General features: G+C 38.3%; 1 protein-coding gene across 1 annotated transcript in view; it reads left to right on the top strand.

Annotated features, from left to right (window-relative positions):
• Positions 1 to 215: 215 nt before the first annotated feature.
• The window catches only part of NLK (nemo like kinase), a 146,173-nt gene continuing 127,839 nt past the window's right edge, over positions 216 to 18,549 (top strand). Inside the window, exon 1 of the mRNA XM_080679303.1 lies at positions 216 to 864. Within this exon, the coding sequence (XP_080535429.1) occupies positions 407 to 864 (458 nt within the window). The 5' untranslated portion in view covers positions 216 to 406. The remainder of the gene's footprint in view (positions 865 to 18,549) is intronic.

An 18,549-nucleotide genomic window follows, 5' to 3' on the forward strand; every position in this document is an offset into this window, starting at 1 on the left:
CCTTTTCGCGTGTGGAGTTCAGGGGGTCAGGAGGTTTGGCCTTTATTCCCACATTCAAAGTTGGAACCTCCCCCAAATTAAGGATGGAGTTTTAGTACCCACTTGTGGCAGGAAACCTGGGGGGCACGGGGGGGTACCTTTTTCCTTTTCCTTTTCTTTTTCCTTTTCTTTCTTTTCTTTTTTTTTTCTTTTTCTTTTTTTTTTTTTTTGGCAATCCACACCCTTCCACACACACCCCAAAATCAAACACCAAGATCCTTTAACTTGTTTGGATTGACTGATGAAGACATAAAGCCAGTTGCGCTCCATGGTTTTTGAGGTGGCGTGAGTGGTTTTGCTTCATTTTTAAATGGCCAAATGACAGCTTGACCTAGTTTGCTTTCCAATCAAAGGGCATTTTTTTTTAATGTCTCTTTGTGGCGCGAGAGCCAACGCAAAAATGATGGCGGCTTACAATGGCGGTACATCTGCAGCAGCAGCAGGTCACCACCACCACCATCACCACCACCTTCCACACCTCCCTCCTCCTCACCTTCACCACCACCACCACCCTCAACACCATCTTCATCCGGGGTCGGCGGCTGCTGTACACCCCGTCCAGCAGCATACCTCTTCGGCAGCTGCGGCAGCCGCAGCAGCGGCCGCAGCTGCTGCCATGTTAAACCCTGGGCAACAACAGCCATATTTCCCATCACCGGCACCTGGTCAGGCTCCTGGACCAGCTGCAGCAGCCCCAGCTCAGGTACAGGCTGCCGCAGCTGCTACAGTGAAGGCGCACCATCATCAGCACTCGCATCATCCACAGCAGCAGCTCGACATTGAGCCGGATAGACCTATTGGATATGGAGCCTTTGGTGTTGTCTGGTGAGTATCAAGAGAAAAACACAACTTCTCATGGTTTCTTCTCGTGGTTGTGATTGGGCGAGTCACCTCTTACGGTTTTCTCCATGTTGACCAAAGTGGAGCAAGACACCCTCACTTCACATGGTAGAGTTAGACACCCTCACTTGCATGGTAAAGAGGCCTGATGTATTGGCTATCTAATCTTATACTTTTTTTTTTTTTTATTGTTAATCCTCACCTGAGGATATTGTTCCAGTTGATCTTTTAGAGAGAGTGGAAGAGAAGGAAAGACAGGAACATCGATGTGAGAGAAACACATCGATTGGTTGCCTCCTGCAGGCCAGACCAGGGCCCAGGACAAGGAGGAGCCTGTAACCAAGGTATGTGCCCTTGACCGGATTCGAACTTGGGATCCTTTGGTCCACAGGCCAATCCTGTATCCACTGAGCCAACTGGCTAGGCCGCTAGGGCTAAGCTTATGCTTTTGAGTCATGTCAAATTTTGGTGGAGAACCTTCTGAGGAGTAACACACGTAAGTTTGCCGTCTACCAAACTTTTTGTTTAGAATCTAACCAAGCCACTAAGTGTGGGATCAATAGATGAATATGTGAAACATTTTGTCTGCGAAAACCTTGGGCATCTCTCCTATTTGATTTAGAGTGAATCAGTTGCCCAGTTGCAGCAAATGTCGCAACAGACCCAAACTCGATTCCTTTTAATCATTTTACCATTGGGATATACCTTGCAAAACTACTTTGCTATCCTTCCCATCTTTTCAGTCCTTAATTTGAGATCTTGATCCCCAGGAAGAAGATAGGGTTTATATTTGAACCAGTTAAGTCACTTCTTGCGTGGTTTATTTTAAACCGTAAGGCTACAGTTGGGAAGTATTTCGCTTCAGCCTTTTGATAAGAATGCATTAAATATAGCATCACACATCAGTACCACAAATGAGGTCAGTAGATGGTAGCTATACTGTGGCCCACATTTGGTGTAATGTTTTAGTGTCATTTAGTGCCTCTTAATTTGCTCATATCCCTTGGTTGGTTGCTGTAGTAGGAAGTATACTTTTTAAACATATGAAACTGCTCTACTTTTGCTAGTGCTAAGATATTTCTCTAAGTCCAAGTGTTTCTTAAATGCAACATTGTGTCTGTTCTTAGGAAGATTGGTAGTTTATAATACAATGTATTTATCATTGTAGGGTTCTATTTGTATCCAAACTAGAGTGAACTGAGTTTCTCCACCAAGGATTCAGTACTGTGGTGTGGATAGATGAATTGATGTTTTGAGTGCATTCAAAAATAGATTCTTGTTAATGTCTAGAAAAGCCCCCATGACCACAGGAAAATGAACGAACACTTTGGAACTAGCCTGGTAAATAAATGTCTTCTTTCGTCATTGTTTTTCAGGCTATAATTGATGAATATCATTTTGGTATTGTATCTGGCCATCTTTATATATATTTAAGATTTTATAATGTAGGCTGCTGAAGTGATCTGATCTGTTTGTGTTCTTTTTTTGCTTTTGTTTTAAACTAGTAGTGTTTTTCCAGCTAAATCTCCCAGGAGATTGCAACGGTAGTGCTCCCTTCTCTAAGGTGTGTGGGATTCCTGGTGGCAAAGAGTATAGCCAGTAATGGTGCCTCTTTGGTTGTTCTGCTCAGGGACCTGCCTGTTCCTGCCTTCCTCTCTTCTCTTCCATATCCTATCCTCAGGGATTGCACTGTGAACTTCCTTCCATTTCTTGCCTGACCCTTGAGGATTTCAAAGCTTGATTGGGGGGGGGGGGGGCGGGGGAGAGGGAGGAGGCAGGAAAAAAGTTGTTCCTTGCTTTAAATTTTGTCATTGATTTACTGAGAAATTTGTGTGGATTTTCTTAGCCATGGATACTTTCATTTTAGTGCTTTGCATACAATGCTAAGAACTAGAGATACTGAAAGGGAAATGGGTTGTATTTCCTATACTATAAAGGTGTTACTTACATTTCTACCAAATGGTGATGTTATCTGTAGAAATTTTAACTTCAAGTAGGTGCTAAGGGAGAAGTTTTTATTTTTAAAGGAGAGGGAGGTGAGGAATTGGAGTGCTGAAACATCACCCACAGTGAACATTTTGATAATAGGTATTCTGAATTAGTGATATATTAAAATCCCAATATGTTTGATTTGAATTCATTCTAGATTCTTTCATTCATTGACTTTTTTCCGTATACTTGAAGTATATATACTTTTTTCCATATACTCGAAGTGCCTCCTCCTGTGCACCATCTTCTGTTGTAGTACATCGGTTGTTTTGTATTTGCCTGTCTCACTACTTTCGTAAGCCCCTTTGGGTTAAGGACTGTGTTCTACAAAAATACATTTTCTTGTCCTAGCCGGTTTGGCTCAGTGGTAAGAGCATAGGCCTGTGGACCAAAGGGTCACGGGTTCAATTCCAGGTCAAGGGCATGATCCTTGGCTGCAGGTTCAATCCCCAGGGCAGGGCATGTATTGGAGGCAACCAGTCTATGGTGTCTCTCTCATATCTATGTTCCTCTCTCCTCCCTCCCTTACACTCTTCTCTAAAATCAATAGAAAAATATCCTTGGGTGAGGATTAAAAAAACACACAAAAGATACACTTTTTCTCCCCAGCACTTAGCACAGTGCTGTGGCATCTTTGCAGCTTGGTTACTTGATCTGCTCAAGTCCCTTCTTTGTTCATTAGCCAAGTTTTTCTAGTTATTGTATTGAGTGTTTTTATCAGCTGTTACAGGTGAAATACAATTTGGTATGGATAAAAAGAAGAGTTCCAGGTGTGTGTTTTAGTATGCAAATGCTTTTCTATTTTTATATTTCCATATTGTTGACTTGCTGGCTGAATTGTTTATTATATTTGGAATTTAACTGCTATGTGACCTAAGATTGTTAAAACCAGAGATCTGAACACCAAACTAGAGTGAAGTGCACTCATATTCTGAAACCCAAGCTAAAAATATTGATAAGGTGTTACACTTTTCAACTAACTGAACCAGAATTTTTCTTTTTAATTTAGAAAGGACCCAATAGAAACAACTATTCTCTAAAATGATTACAATGTAGCATATAATATTCTCCCAATGATATATCATTTGATTCATAGCACCATATACCTACTTGGATATTATAAGATTCAAATATATTTAATACATTTTTCAAGTATTTTTCTTCTGGCATGGCATAGGAAAGGAAACTATATCTGCTTTCATGTTATTTTTTTTCTGGACATGCACCCAGTTGTACTAAGTGGTGGCTAAAAATGCTGCATGCAATTTTTTTTTTCAATTCTTAATCAAGGGCACTTTCTTCATTGATTCTAGAGACAGAAAGGAAGGGAGAGGAAGGAGAGAGAGAGAGACAGAGACAGATAGAGAGAGAGAGAGAGAGAGAGAGAGAGAGAGAGAGAGAGAGAGAGAGACCGTCAATGTGAGAGCGGAACATTGGTCAGATGCCTCCTGTATGTGCCCTGGCCAGAGGTTGAACCCCCAGCCTGGGTATGTGTCCTGACCAGTGCCCCTTGGGTTCACGGGATGGTGCTGAGCCACACCAGCCAGGGAAACGGCTGTATGTAATTTTGAGGGATATTGTTGTTCCTCCACGTAGACAAGGAGAGATTTTTACAGAAGTGATGTAGCATTTTACCATTCAGATTTATCACTGAATAGTTTAGTCTGCCAGGCTTGATTTCTCTTTCTGCTGAATTTAACTAGTGGAATAACTTATCAGTATTGGACGGTTGTGTAAAAGTAATGAATTACCTATTAGCTTGCTGGTTAAGATGGTGCTTTGACAGTTCAATTGAGGTTTCATTAACAACTGTCTGCTGTGTTTTCTCTCTACGTAGAGGTTCCAGTTTACCGGGCAATATGATCATGAGGTAGCATGAGATACATCATTGCCTATGATAGAATATTGCTCATGGGTTATCAAAGCATCATATATAATTTGACCTTTATCAGATGCCAAGGCTTCCATCTACTAGTATACGGTCATTTTCATAATGCAAAACCAAAACACAAAACAGTGCACAAAAAGAAACCTGAGCCTGTTGGGGAGGCTATCATAAATACCTTTTTGTCTGTAGTTCATTGTTGCCAGAAGAAAGTATGCTGTGCTTAGAGATATGACAACTCTGGGACAAAGAGTATTACAGTATAGTTTTCAGGGTCCTATGAGGTGTATACTTTTGACAGTTGGAGGAAGTTGACTACATGAGGGAGGTTTGAGAACTGCTAAACCCAGGCAGTTTTGATATTGGCAACCTGAACTATTACAGATTGAACTAATGGCACATATTGCCATTTTGATAAAAGTGAGTCTGGGAAAAGTTGTTGTTTTTGTTTGCTTGTTTTGTTTTTTCACTTATCTGATTAATTGAAAAGTAAAGACCCTGGAATTCATTTGGTCTTGTACTCCAACTAAAGTTGGAGAACTTTGAATTTTATTCTAATACCTTCTGCTTGAATTTTATTCTAATACCTTTCACGGGTTACTATTATTTAAGTCTTTCAAAACTTAAGCATCACTGTATTGATATTTAGTTATTAGCTATGTGATATTGATAAATTATTTAACCTCTCCCTCATCCACAGAGTGAGGATAATAATAGCATCTATCTCATAGGATCGGTAATGAATACATTGTCTAGCATACAGTAAGCACTCAAAAAATATTACCTTTTTAAAGTGATAGTTATTGTTGATAGAAATCAAACTGTTATATTAATGTGCATATATGTGGTTTCATTATATGGTCAGATTTACCAGGTGAAATCGACATGCAGACTGTTTTTGAAGGCATGACTTTAAATACCGTAGAGTGTCCACTTAGTTGTGCTGTATGCTAACAAACACATAAAAATGTACATACATGTTTGTATGGACTTGATAGTATTCTAGTCAGATTATCTCCACTGTTTTAGAAAGTATTATTGCTTTACATCCTGGGAAGGAAATTAATTTTTTCTTTTCAGAATGTAACACGAAGAACATCCTTTTCGTCGTCAAAGTTGAGCTTTACTGGAAATTCCTTTTACTTGTGTTTGGATGAAAAAGCGTGAATTGCTAAATAAAATCCCGAGGTGGGGAAATATGTGTGATTTAATGAAAAATTATTCAGTGTAAATCCTTATGCAATGCAAAGATGGTCTAGCTTGCTCATCTTGTGAAAATTAGAGGCATCATTTTTTTTCCTGATGTTTTCTGTTGTCCTCATACTCCTCAAATAGCAAACTATAATTTGGAAAAATGGGAAATGCTTTTGGGAGAAAACCCTGGAGTAAGTTGCATGAGAAAGATGTATACTAAAGTATAGTAAAGTGTATTTTATTATTAACTTTGTTTTACAGGTTAAGAATCAGTAGTATTGAAGTTTCTCTATTAGCCAAGATTAACAGCCACAGCTGGATTCTTGGGGTGTGGGGACAGGGAGGGTCTGCTTTGTGAAAAGAGCTTTGAAGAAGCAGAGCCTGCACCATAAAAGGAAATGGTTGCTCTTCTAGACATAACAAAGCATTTGTGTGAAACTAGAAATGTGGAAATCTATATTGTTAATTTTAACTACAAAAAAATGTGCTTTTACAAACTGCAGGTTCATGGTCATAACGTAAAGAGAGTAAAGAGAGTGAGAGAATAAAAGTAACAAAATCTGATACTGAGTTGGTTTCTTGGTGATAGAAACTCCATAGCCTGTAACATTGCAAGTTGTTTTGTACTTAGGATGTACTTTTAGAAACTAGGTTCATGGTCATAAAGTAGAGAAAGCAGAGTTAGTGAATAAATAAAAGTAACACAATCTAATGATACTGAGCTGATTTCTTGGTGATGAAAACTCCATAGCCTGTGACATTGGAAGTCATTTTCTACGTACTAGTAGGCTCTTGACAAGATTATCCAAATTATTTTAGAAAAACAAAAGAAACTTGTCTTATTCTTGGGGAGACATTTTATGTTATATTATTGAATATCAACTTAGAAGAAAAGAGACAAATATTTTTATTTTAAAAAGACATTTCAGAAAGAATTGCCTCTTCAAACAAGCTAAAACAACAATAGCCCTCAAAATTACATGCAACTTTTTTTTTTTAACATGCAACTTTTTAAGCCATCAATTAGTACACTGGTGCATGACCTGAAAAAAAAAAAAAAAAAGAGGGCAGATAGAGTTCCCTTTCATATGCTATGCTAGAAGAAGAATATATGTAAAATGCATCAATACATGTTTAAATCTAAGTTTTGAGGTTTTATCCTCAAAACAGACAACTGTAGAAATTATATAAAAGGCCATTCTCTAATGGAGTACTGAAATATTTCATTATATTCATAACTTGACGCATTATATTGTAGAATTGTGTAGCTATTCTTGGTGGTTTTTATTAGATTTGTTGATGTCCTAGCAGTTCAAGAATCTGCTGTTTATATACTGTATGTTTCCTTAATATGCTGATTTGACTTCTTTGATGGAAATTGCCAAGACCTAAGAAACCTTTCCATTTGTTATCCAACCAAACAGAAAGAAGCCATGGGGTAGAAGCTCTTTCATTTTAAGATTATATTTGAGTTTTACTTATAATTGCTTGTACATTCAGAGTACTTCAGTGAATTATTTGTTGATTGGGTCTTCTAAGGTAGATCAACAATGATTTCCTAAATAATATAATATAGCTTGTCAGTTTGATCCAGTTGTTGCTTGGGGGTAACACAGAGAATGCCTGAGGCAACAGTTGTAATACTGTCAATAAGCATGTGACGAGTCATCATAGACCTAGTCTGTGGTTCTAAGGTACCCTAGTCAAGAGACATTAGAAAAAATTCTGGCACTCTGGCATTATGAAAAGATGACTTCTAAGGAAACTATATTGAGTTGAGCTTTAACAGTTCATTGTAATGGAGTGAGTAGAGGGATGTCTGCCATTGATCATGGTTGGTGCTCTTTACCTAAACCCAGTTTCACATCTGTGCTCTGAATTAGTTTGGCTAATTGAATCCTATCCACTGTCAGACAGAAGGTTTGATATTGTTGGAACTCACTAGTCAGTGTATTTTTATTGTCAACCTGCTATGGACCAGTACTATTGTAGGCACTAATGAGGATATTTAGTTCTATAAAGAATTTTGCAAACCTCTAGCAAGCTTCTCTGTTGTCTATGTTTTTGGTACTGGGATATAGAGATGTTTAGGTCATGAAGTTGCCCTGAAGGAGCTTACAGTTAAGTAAACAGTATGAAAAATAGTACATCCCTGCTTTCAGGGTATCTGGATGGAGAGTTGAAACTCAACTTGAAGCCATTAAATAAAAACTTAAAGACATATGTTATTTTCACTTGTTCTTACAATATTTATTATGTGTTGACTATTTCTCAGGCTGGATGATAGGGGTTTAAAGGAGATTATACATTTAGGGAGAAAGATTTGTAAATGGAGAATGATAATTCATTGCCATTATTGCAACAAAAGAGATATTCCCTGGATATTATGGGAACAAAGAGGAAGGATTTCTGTGGGAGGTATGGATGCTTCCTAGAAGAGGTAATAACCTCAAATGAATTTTAAGAATGAGGGAATAAACTAATGGGCAGGGCATTCTTGGTGGAGTTGCTGAAATATAGAGTCCATTGCAGGAGTGATAGAAGATAAGGGCAGAGATGCAAGCTAGAGCTAGATCCTGAAGAGGTTGGAGTGTCCTGCTGAAGAGCTGAGATGCCCTTGGTACCTGGGAGATGAGTCTTTTACTCTTTTTATGAATAAAGCACATACATATATACCAACACTACATAAACTAATATATAGCGTATCTATACTATTAAAATTTCATGGGAGGATTATTAAGGGGAAAATGTTTAAAAATGCTCCTTGGGAGAGGGTAGGGGAGAGAAAAAACAATGCTCCTTGGTTGGGGAATGATAATGAAAAAATTTGAAACTGGGAATGGCAACCTGTGAAAGTTTTTGAATAAGAGAATGAGTGGTTCAAATTGATTTTTTAAAAAGATATTTAAATAAAATAATAGATGGAGTTTTAGGGAATGTACTCAGTTGTAAATGGAAGAAACTATTGGAGGCAAAATTAAAGGACGGGCAGATAGGAAAATGTGTTCACAGTGATTGACAACATACGCTTGACAGAAGACAGTTATGAAGATGGGAATGATATTTGGTGCAAATAAAGAAGTGGAAAATGAAGGTGGAGAAAAGGCCATTGAATTTAGCAAATAGATCATTGATGGCCAAACCCCAAGTTTTTTAAAAATATATTTTTGTTGATTTCAAAGAGGGGGAGAGGGAGAGAGAGATAGAAACATCAGTGTTGAGAGAGAATCATTGATTGGCTGCCTCCTGCATGCCCCACACTGGGGATCAAGTCTGCAACCCTGGCATGTGCCCTGACCTCCTGGTTCATAGGTGGATGCTCAACCACTGAGCCACGCTGGCCGGGCCAAATCCCAAGTTTTTATTTCTAGTTTAATAAACCAGAGAACTTGATGTTTATCATGTTCAAGTTGCCATTTCCTTGGAAAAATTTTATTTTTAAATGACAGGGTAATAAAGTACTAAACTAAACTTGTTAGGAGACATGGTTCTGGTCCCTGCCTTGCTGCCAACAACCCCATGACCTTGATAAAGTTATTTAAATTTTCTGAGTCTTGGTTTCCTTGTTTATAAAATCCTGTGTTTCCTAAGTTTCTATAATGAAAATGCATTAATATTTGTAAAGCATTGTGGCATTATTTGTGGGCAAATAGAGTCTGCTAGTGACCACAAGACAACTTCAAGACTACCGATGTTGAATACATTCTGAAATTATTTAAAGGAACAAAGAGATAAATGTAACCCTGTTCCCAATGTGACCAGCACAGTTCTAGAGTCTCTTTGGCCTTTGTTGGGTTGTATACTCATTTCTGAACCAATTACTGTCACTGGAGATAAGATTACTTTTGGAGCCGTCAGGTTCACTCCTGGACCTGGAGGTAGAGTACATTATAAGTGGGAGGGATGAATTCCAGCAGTGGATGTTGGGAAGACGGTCATTACTGACCAAGAACACATTCATCTAACTTATGTCAGACTCAGAAGAACCTGATCAGGTGCATTTACAAAGCAAAGTGTAAGGCATATTCTCTGTGGAGAATTTTGTCTTGTTTGTCCTGGATTATTTGGAGTATTTTCCTTTTCTTTTCTAAAGACTCGTTTACCTAAAGTAGTAGAGGGTAAAATTGGTACCTGATCCTTGCCATGTTTGCTTTCCTTCCCAGTTAGATCAGATATCCTCCATTGATTTCTTTTCTTTCCTCTCTCAGTGTTGTGGTTTTGTTATCTAGATGAAGTTCTCAGTCTTGTTTTCAATTTAAGTAGTATAGAGCTCAGTAGTGTCAGACAGCAAACTCCTTACAGGGGAGTGGACAACACAGAAACTTTTTGTTTATCTGTTCCTTGACCTAAAATTCTTTCTCTGAGCCACAGAGAAAAGGTGAAGAGAGACATTTGAACAAAAAGATAAAATTAGTCATTTGACCCAGATTGCAGCTTTTTTCCTCCTGTCTGTGTGGATGAAAACCATCCTCAATTTACATAAGCAGGTGATTTTTCCTACATGCTAATTTTCTTAATGTACCATGGCAGAGAGCTGCAGATTTGCAAATTGTGTAAGTAAATTGAAATAAACCAGGTGACTTTATTTCACATTATTATCTTACCAGGACTGAAGTACCCAAAGGGTGCAATTATCGGGTGATTGTCTCATTGCACATTTTAAGTTAACAGGCAGCCTAGTGCAAAGTTTAACCCCCACCTTCTTCCTCACTTCCTTGTCTTTTAAATTTTTTAAAAAGGAAAATATTGATTTCTATATTTACTTCAATAGGCTAGAAATTTAGTAATGCTAAGATGTGGGGAAATTTGAGCTTTATTAAAAGTAATCCAGAAGCCATAAAAGTTGGCAAATAATGTGGGTACTGTGCAGAAAAAGGGAAATAATGCATACTTGGCTTGAGTTTGAATTGCCTAAGAATTCAGTGAGGACCTTCAGCTATATTTAATTGGTTGGCATCCTCTGTGTTCCTTTTCTCTGGTTCTGCATGTTATAGTAATTGGGGTATTATAAAGTTAACTGGTGTGTCCTAAAGCCAGTGTTCAAAATAAACATTGATGCATATTCTTTTAAATACCAAATGAGCCCAGCCGGTGTGGCTCAGTGATTGAACATCAACCTATGATCCTGGTCAGGGCACATGCTGGGGCTGGCTGTATCCCTGTGGTGGATGTGCAGGAGGCAGCCAATCAATGATTCTCTCTTAACATTGATGTTTCTATCTCTCCCTCTCCCTTCCTCTCTGAAATCAATAAAAATATATATTAAAAAAAGAAACCATCTTTTAAAATGAATAAATACCAAATAAATTAATTGCAACATAGCTTAAAATATCATTTCAATAAAATAGAAATTTTAGAAAGGTACAACAGTTGGTTTTTAGTGGCCTTTTCCCCAGATTCATGAATACAAATAATGTCAATCAATAAAGTACCTTCCTTATTAAAACATTCCAATATTAAACAGTAATTAATGCTATTTAGTTTCTCATGTTATATTATTTACCTATTGGTATGTATGGAGATTAAATTATACCCTCTGTAGCTTTGAGGTAATGACTTAGAAATGAATGGTAAATTTTAAAGTTAAAAGTTTGGCCAGTCTTTTTTTCCTAGTATTTATTTTTAGTTTCAAGAAAAGTAGTTTAGAAGAACTTTGAGGGCAAAAAATAATTCAAGAATGACCTGAGGAAGATGATATTTTAAGTATAAAAGACAGTATCCTTTAGTAGATTAGAGCCTGTATTCTGATAACAGATTGCCTGGATTTAAATCTTGCCTCTGCCACTTATTAGCTATTGTAGGCTAGTTATTTAATCTGTGTGTCTCATAGGGATAGTAATAGTATATCTGTCTTCTAGTGTTGTTGTGAGGATTAAATGAATCAATACAGTATATGTAAAGTCTTAGAACTATACCTGGCACTATGTTAAAGTTAGCTATCAAAATTATTATTACCAGTTTCAGTACAGGTAAAACAATATAGTGCCTCCTTAAAGCTTACTAATATAGGGCAAATAAACAGCAGCTTTTGTATGACAGATATCAGGTATGTGACTGTGTCCAAGATTTTTTTTCTGATTAACTCAACTGTTTTTGAAAAGTTCATTCAAATTCTAGAATGCTTTCCAAATGTAAAATTTTCTTTAGAACATAAGAGGGTTTTTTTCCTCTTTAACTCCCTCCTCCCATCTCATTATCAAACTAATAATATGTTCAGTGTAGGAAACTTGAAAAATACAGAAAAGCTGTTTGCCGTTTGTACCCTACAACTCAGCCACCGATAATATTTGCTGTATTTTCTTCCAATATTTTTTACCTGGAATCTGTGTATTTATGTGTGTGTGTGTGTGTAATATTATTAGAATTGTGATCATGATTACATTGTACATGTACAGTTTAGTATCCTATGTGTTTCACTAAAATGGCAAAGGTAGATTTTGGCCTTTTTTTTTTTTTTTTTTTTTTTTTTTTGAGGGCTATATTTTCATTTTCGCAAGCCTAGATCTTTATCTGAAAGGAATTAGAGAGTTGGAAGGTACTTTAGAATGCATCTAGTATAACTGCCTCTTTTTATAAATGGGAAAATTGAGACCCAGAGGAGCTAAGAGATTTGTTCAAGGTCACACAGCTGGTTAGAAGCTGAGCCAGAACCTTTGCTGTTATGCTGCTTTACCAGTAATACCTGTCCAACTTAATGCCATTGAAAATGCAGGAAGTATTTTTATAAAAGCAAAACAAAACAAAAAACTCTATAAATGAACGGTGCTAGAATATTTAAAATACTCTGTTGGTTGCTTTTTATGTGACAGTGACTAATGTTTCTGAGAAAAGTTTAATGTCATGAGTTACAAGGCTTTTGGTGGAAAACAACTCAATCTTTTCACATTACAAATAATTGTGTTGTGCATCTGCTTTGAGGATGTTGTGCCCTTTCCCCTTTTATTTTTTGAAAATTTTTAAAACCTCAGAAAATTTGAAAGAGACATGATATATGCATAAACCATTCTTTTAGATTAACAGTTTGTGACTTTTTGCTTTATCTACTTTGAGGCTATTTCTACAGAACTTGCTGAAATTACTTTCGATTAAATTTAGATTTACAATGTTAAGAAATTTATGGTCACTGCATCAACTCAGTGTTCCATGTAATAAGTTTTGTAAGCTCTCCAACTAGAGAAGGAACTGGAAGTTTTCAAGCTCTTGACTTTTGGAATGCCATTTATTCTCTTAATACTTAAAACAAAATTCAGTGTGAATCATGAGTGTAACTGAAACATATACGATTCAAAACTAGGCTTGAAGCATAATAGAAATATTTCATTCTGCAAAGTTTCTTTTTTTTCTTGTGGTATTTATTTCAGGTTGGGAGTTAAAGGGGCATTTTCAAAATAAGAGCGTAAGATCTGTTTTCATAATTTTGTGATATTCATTGTTGAGGCTAAATTTTAAGTTACTGTATGTGTTGTTGCTGTTTTAAGTAAATTAACCTAATACAGCCACATGAGCTGATGATGCAGTATTTGTGTCACCCAATTCACTGCTCTGTATTTTTCAGTACCAAATAATTCCTTTGTTAAGCTCATTTTCAGTCAATGAGCCATTGTTTCCCAAAGGGTAATGATTATTTCTATACATAGCACTAATCCCTAAGAAATAGATTTTAAAGTCTAAAATATCAGTGTTTGGAAGTGGTTGAAATTGTCACTCTGTATATCAAACCACAACTGTATGTGTAAAAAGGGCAGCTGCTGTATTTGCTCCCTAGCCTACAATATGAGATATTATGCTTATTATACATACCAACTGTCAGCATGTCTTTAAAAGTGAAGTCTTTTGGTTTATTTGAAAAAAATGGATTGTTTTATTGAGTCCACTCAGCTATTACATTACATAGTTTAATAACCAAAACCTAGAATGGGTAGCTGGAGTTCAAATTGCAATGGCTTGTGACAAGTAAGGAAATATTTAGGCAGCAGATATTGTTTACTTCATTCAGTTGGTTATCAGTATCTGCAAATAAATCACTGACTTCATAAAGTACCTCAGCAGGAAAGACATTAAAATAGGGACACTGATGTTTAACTGGTGTAGATGCTAAAAATCTAGTTACTAACACGTAACAGCTTATCTCTGTAGCTGGGCAAACTTTAAATAACAAATGTTTTTAAAATATATTTTTATTGATTTCAGAGAGGAAGGGAGACGGGGAGAGAGAGAGAGAAATATCAGTGATGAGAGATTCATTGATCAGCTGCCTCCTGCATGGCCCCTACTGGGGATCAAGCCCACAACCCAGGCATGTGCCCTTGACCAGAATCAAACCTGGAACCCTTCAGTCCCCAGGCCGATGTTCTATCCACTGAGCCAAACCAGCTAGGGCTAAATAACTAATTTTTATACTTTGATTCCCCCCCCCCCCCTCTTAAAGTAGATCTGTTTGTCTCTCTTTTCCTCTCAATGCTAATAAAAGCAAATGTTTATAACCACTTATGACACATTCTCTACCCACTGCACCACTTAAAATGATGAGAGCTTTAAAGGTTGGGGTCATGTCTCACTTGTGTCTCCAGAGCCTAATGTGGTCCTGGATAAGAAATTACTAAGTGTTTGTTGTTGAATTGAAAGTTGCTAATGCTAAGTTTGTACATGATAGTGACACTGTCAAAGAAGAGCACTAACCCTGGGTCTTGCCTTTATGTAGATCCCTATTTCTTCATGCAATGGAGGGATTTTTATGAGGGAACATTTAGAGTGATATTTAAGTAACTCAGTGGTAGTGTTTTGTTTTCATGTGTTTGGATTTTTTTTTTTTTTTTTTAGAGTCAAGAGCCCTAATCTAAAAATAGTCTACAGTAACCAACTGTTCCCCAAAATAGTCCTTTATTTTGCTATTGCTTTCTATACTATACATTAAGTTAAGAATGCTGTCGAACTGTTTAGGAAAAATATATTCTTGATTCAGTCAGTACTGTGATCTCATGTTAGAAAAATAGAAACTATGTCTAAAGTCTCATCAATATATCAAAACATACTAAAGCAGTCAGTGAGACTGGCACAGAAAACAATTACTAGGTATACCAGTTAATAATGCAGACTTTTTTTCAATAGATGGAGTTACACATATGTTGATATATATGCGATTTGATAAGTATGCTATTTTGTTGTGTTGACAGCAAGCTTCAAAACTTCATATGTCAAATTTGCAGGAGGTGTTAACATAATAGATATTTTTACGCTTAAAAATGTCGAATTTCGTGCCAAAAAAAGAGCATTTGAGGGAAGTTTTAATTCATTACTTTATTTTGAAGAAAAAGTTATTGTATACTTCAGGAAGCTTATGGTGAATATGCTCCATCTCAAGATACTTGTGAACGCTGGTTTAAACGCTTTAAAAGTGATGATTTCGATGTGAAAAACAAAGAACGTCCAGGTCAACCAAAAAAGTTTGAAGACCAACAATTACAAGCATTATTGGATGAAGATGTGTGTCAAACTCAAAAACAGCTTGCAGAAAGATTAAACATTGCTCAGCAAACAATTTCCGATTGTTTACAAGCAATGGGAAAGATTTTAAAGGAAGGAAATAGGTGCCACATCAACTGAACGAAAGACAAATGGAAAGCTGAAAAGTCATCAGTAAAATATTGCTTCAACTGCACGAAAGAAAGTCTTTTTGCATCGAATTGTGACTGGCGAAGAAAAGTGGATTTGTTTTGAGAATCCCAAAGGCGCAAAATCATGGGTTGATCCAGGTCAACCATCAACATCAACTGCAAGGCCAAATCGCTTCGGAAAGAAGATAATGCTCTGCGTTTGGTGGGATCAGGAAGGTGTGGTGTATTATGAGCTTCTAAAACCAGGTGAAACCATTAATACTGATCGCTACCAACAACAAATAATCAATTTAAACCACACTTTGATCTTGAAACGACCAGGATGTGCCAGAAGACATGGCAAAGTAATTTTGCTTCATGATGAAGCACCATCACACACTTCAAAACCAGTTAAAGACACATTAAAAGATCTTGCCTGGGAAGTATTAACCTACCTGCCGTATTCACCAGACCTTGCTCTTTCAGATTACCACTTGTTCCGATCGATGGCACACGCACTTTCTGAGCAGCACTTCAAAACATACGAAGAAGTAGAAAATTGTATCTCTGAATGGTTTGCCTCAAAACAAGAAAAGTTCTATTGGGATGGTATCCACGGATTACCTGAAAGATGGGGGAAATGTGTAGCTAGTGATGGACATTACTTTGAATAAAGCACTTTTGATGTTTCTCTGGAAATTATTGTGTTTTCTTTGATTACAAAATCTGCCATTATTAACAGGTACACCTAATACATTCAATTCTAAGCTCCTTATTCTGTTCTATAAACTTAATGAATAAATGCAGACTAATATGTGCTGGAGATCCTTTTTAAAATTAATGAGGAAAGAATGGCTTACTTCAGTAGTTTGCTGATATATGATTAACAATAGCATCTCTGAAAAATAAGAAGGCCCTAGTTTGTAGGGCTTGCAAATTATGTGGTGTATATACTCTTGTAATGGCCAATTTCAGGCTACCAACATCATCAAATCACTAAATTCTGAATTTAAAAAAGAAACACAGTAGCACACCATTATAGAGTATTTTCACCATTCAGGTAAAGTAGACGTTAAATAACCCTGAGGGCATTAATCATAATAAAATAGTTAGGAAGTGGCAATTTTTTAAAAATTTATCTTTATTATTGAAAGTACTAGAGGCCCACTGCATGACATTTGTACACTGGAAAGGCTCCCTCAGCCGGGCCTGTGCCCTCTCACAGTCCAGGACCCCTCGGGGGATGTCCATCTGCCGGCGGCTTAGGGGAGCGGGCCTAAGCCAGCAGGTGGACATCCCCCGAGGGGTCCTTAGTGCTGGCGCAGAGGTGGGAGAGGCTCCTGCCACCACCGCTGTGCTTGCCAGCCATGAGCCTGGCTTCTGAGAGCACACTGACCACCAGGGGGCAGTTCCTGCATTGAGCGTCTGCCCCCTGGTGGTCAGTGAGTGTCATAGCCACCGGTCGTTCCACCATTTGGTCAATATGCATATTAGCCTTTTATTATATAGGACTAGAGGCCCGGTGCACAAAATTCGTGCATGGGGGTGGAGGGGTGTCCCTCAGCCCAGCCTGCACCCTCTCCAATCTGGGATCCCTCTCACAATCCAGGACTGCTGGCTCCCAACTGCTCGCCTGCCTGCCTTCCTGATTGCCCCTAACCGCTTCTGCCTGACAGCCTGATCACCCCCTAACCACTCCCCTGCCAGCCTGATTGCCCCAAACTGCCCTCCCCTGCAGGCCTGGTCCCCCCCAACTGCTCTCCCCTGCAGGCCTGGGTCCCCCCCAACTGCCCTTCCTTGCAGGCCTGGTCGCCCCCAACTTCCCTCCTCTACCGGCCTGATCACCCCTAACTGCCCTCCCCTGCAGGCTTGATTGCCCCCAACTGCCCTCCCTTGCAGGCCTGGTCCCTCCCAATTGCCCTCCCCTGCTGGCCTGATCACCCACAACTGCCCTCCCTTGCAGACCTGGTCCCTCCCAACTGCCCTCCCCTGCTGGCCATCTTGTGGCGGCCATCTTGTGTCCACATGGGGACAGCCATCTTTGACCACATGGGGGCAGCCATCTTGTGTGTTGGAGTGATGATAAATTTGCATATTACTTTTTTATTAGATAGGCTAGAGGCCTGGTGCACTGGTGGGGGCTGGCTGGTTTGCCCTGAAGGGTATCCTGGATCACGGTGGTGGTTCCCTTGGGGTGTGGGGCGGCCTGGGCGAGGGGCCTGTGGTGGTTTGCAGGCCGGCCTCGCCCCCCCGGCGACCCAAGCAGAGGCCCTGGTATCTGGGATTTATTTATCTTCGATAATTGAAACTTTGTAGCCTTAAGTGGAGACCTGGGCCAGCCAGGGTTTGCGGAAAGCTTGACTTCCTCCATTGCTGGGGAAACCCAAGCCTCCTGTTCCCTCTGTGGCTGCAGCCATCTTGATTGGGTTAATTTGCATACTTGCTCCTGATTGGCCGGTGGGCGTGGCTTGTGGGGGTAGCGGGGTGATGGTTAATTTGCATATTACTCTTTTATTAGATAGGATTATAGATGTCCTTTTTTTTCCCCCAGGGAAGTAATAATTTTTGAGTATTATCTTTGTTTTAAATATTACTTATTTCATTGTAATATATAATTTAATTTTTAATAATGACTGTATTTCACAGCTTGCAAAATTCCAGAAAATAGAATAGTCTCACCCAGCTGGTGTGGCTCAGTGGGTGATAGTAAACCCATTCACCAAGAGGTTACCAGTTCAATTCCCATCTCTGGAGGTGCAGGAGGCAGCTAATCGATGTTTCTCTCTCATCAATGTTTCTATCTATCTGTCTCCCTTCCTCTCTCTCTAAAAATCAATAAAAACTTTTTTTTTTTTTTCAAAAGAAAAGAAAAAAAATTGTAACAGTCTCTTTGGAGCTAGTATGAACCAACTCCAGCAAACACACCAATGGGATATTTAGCTAGTGGTAGGGAGAGATGAAGTTAGATCATGTTCATCAAGTACAGAAATGAAGTCTAAAAGAAAATAC

This window comes from Plecotus auritus (assembly GCF_963455305.1).
Source record: "Plecotus auritus genome assembly, chromosome: 7".
NCBI classification, from domain to species: Eukaryota; Metazoa; Chordata; class Mammalia; order Chiroptera; family Vespertilionidae; genus Plecotus; species Plecotus auritus.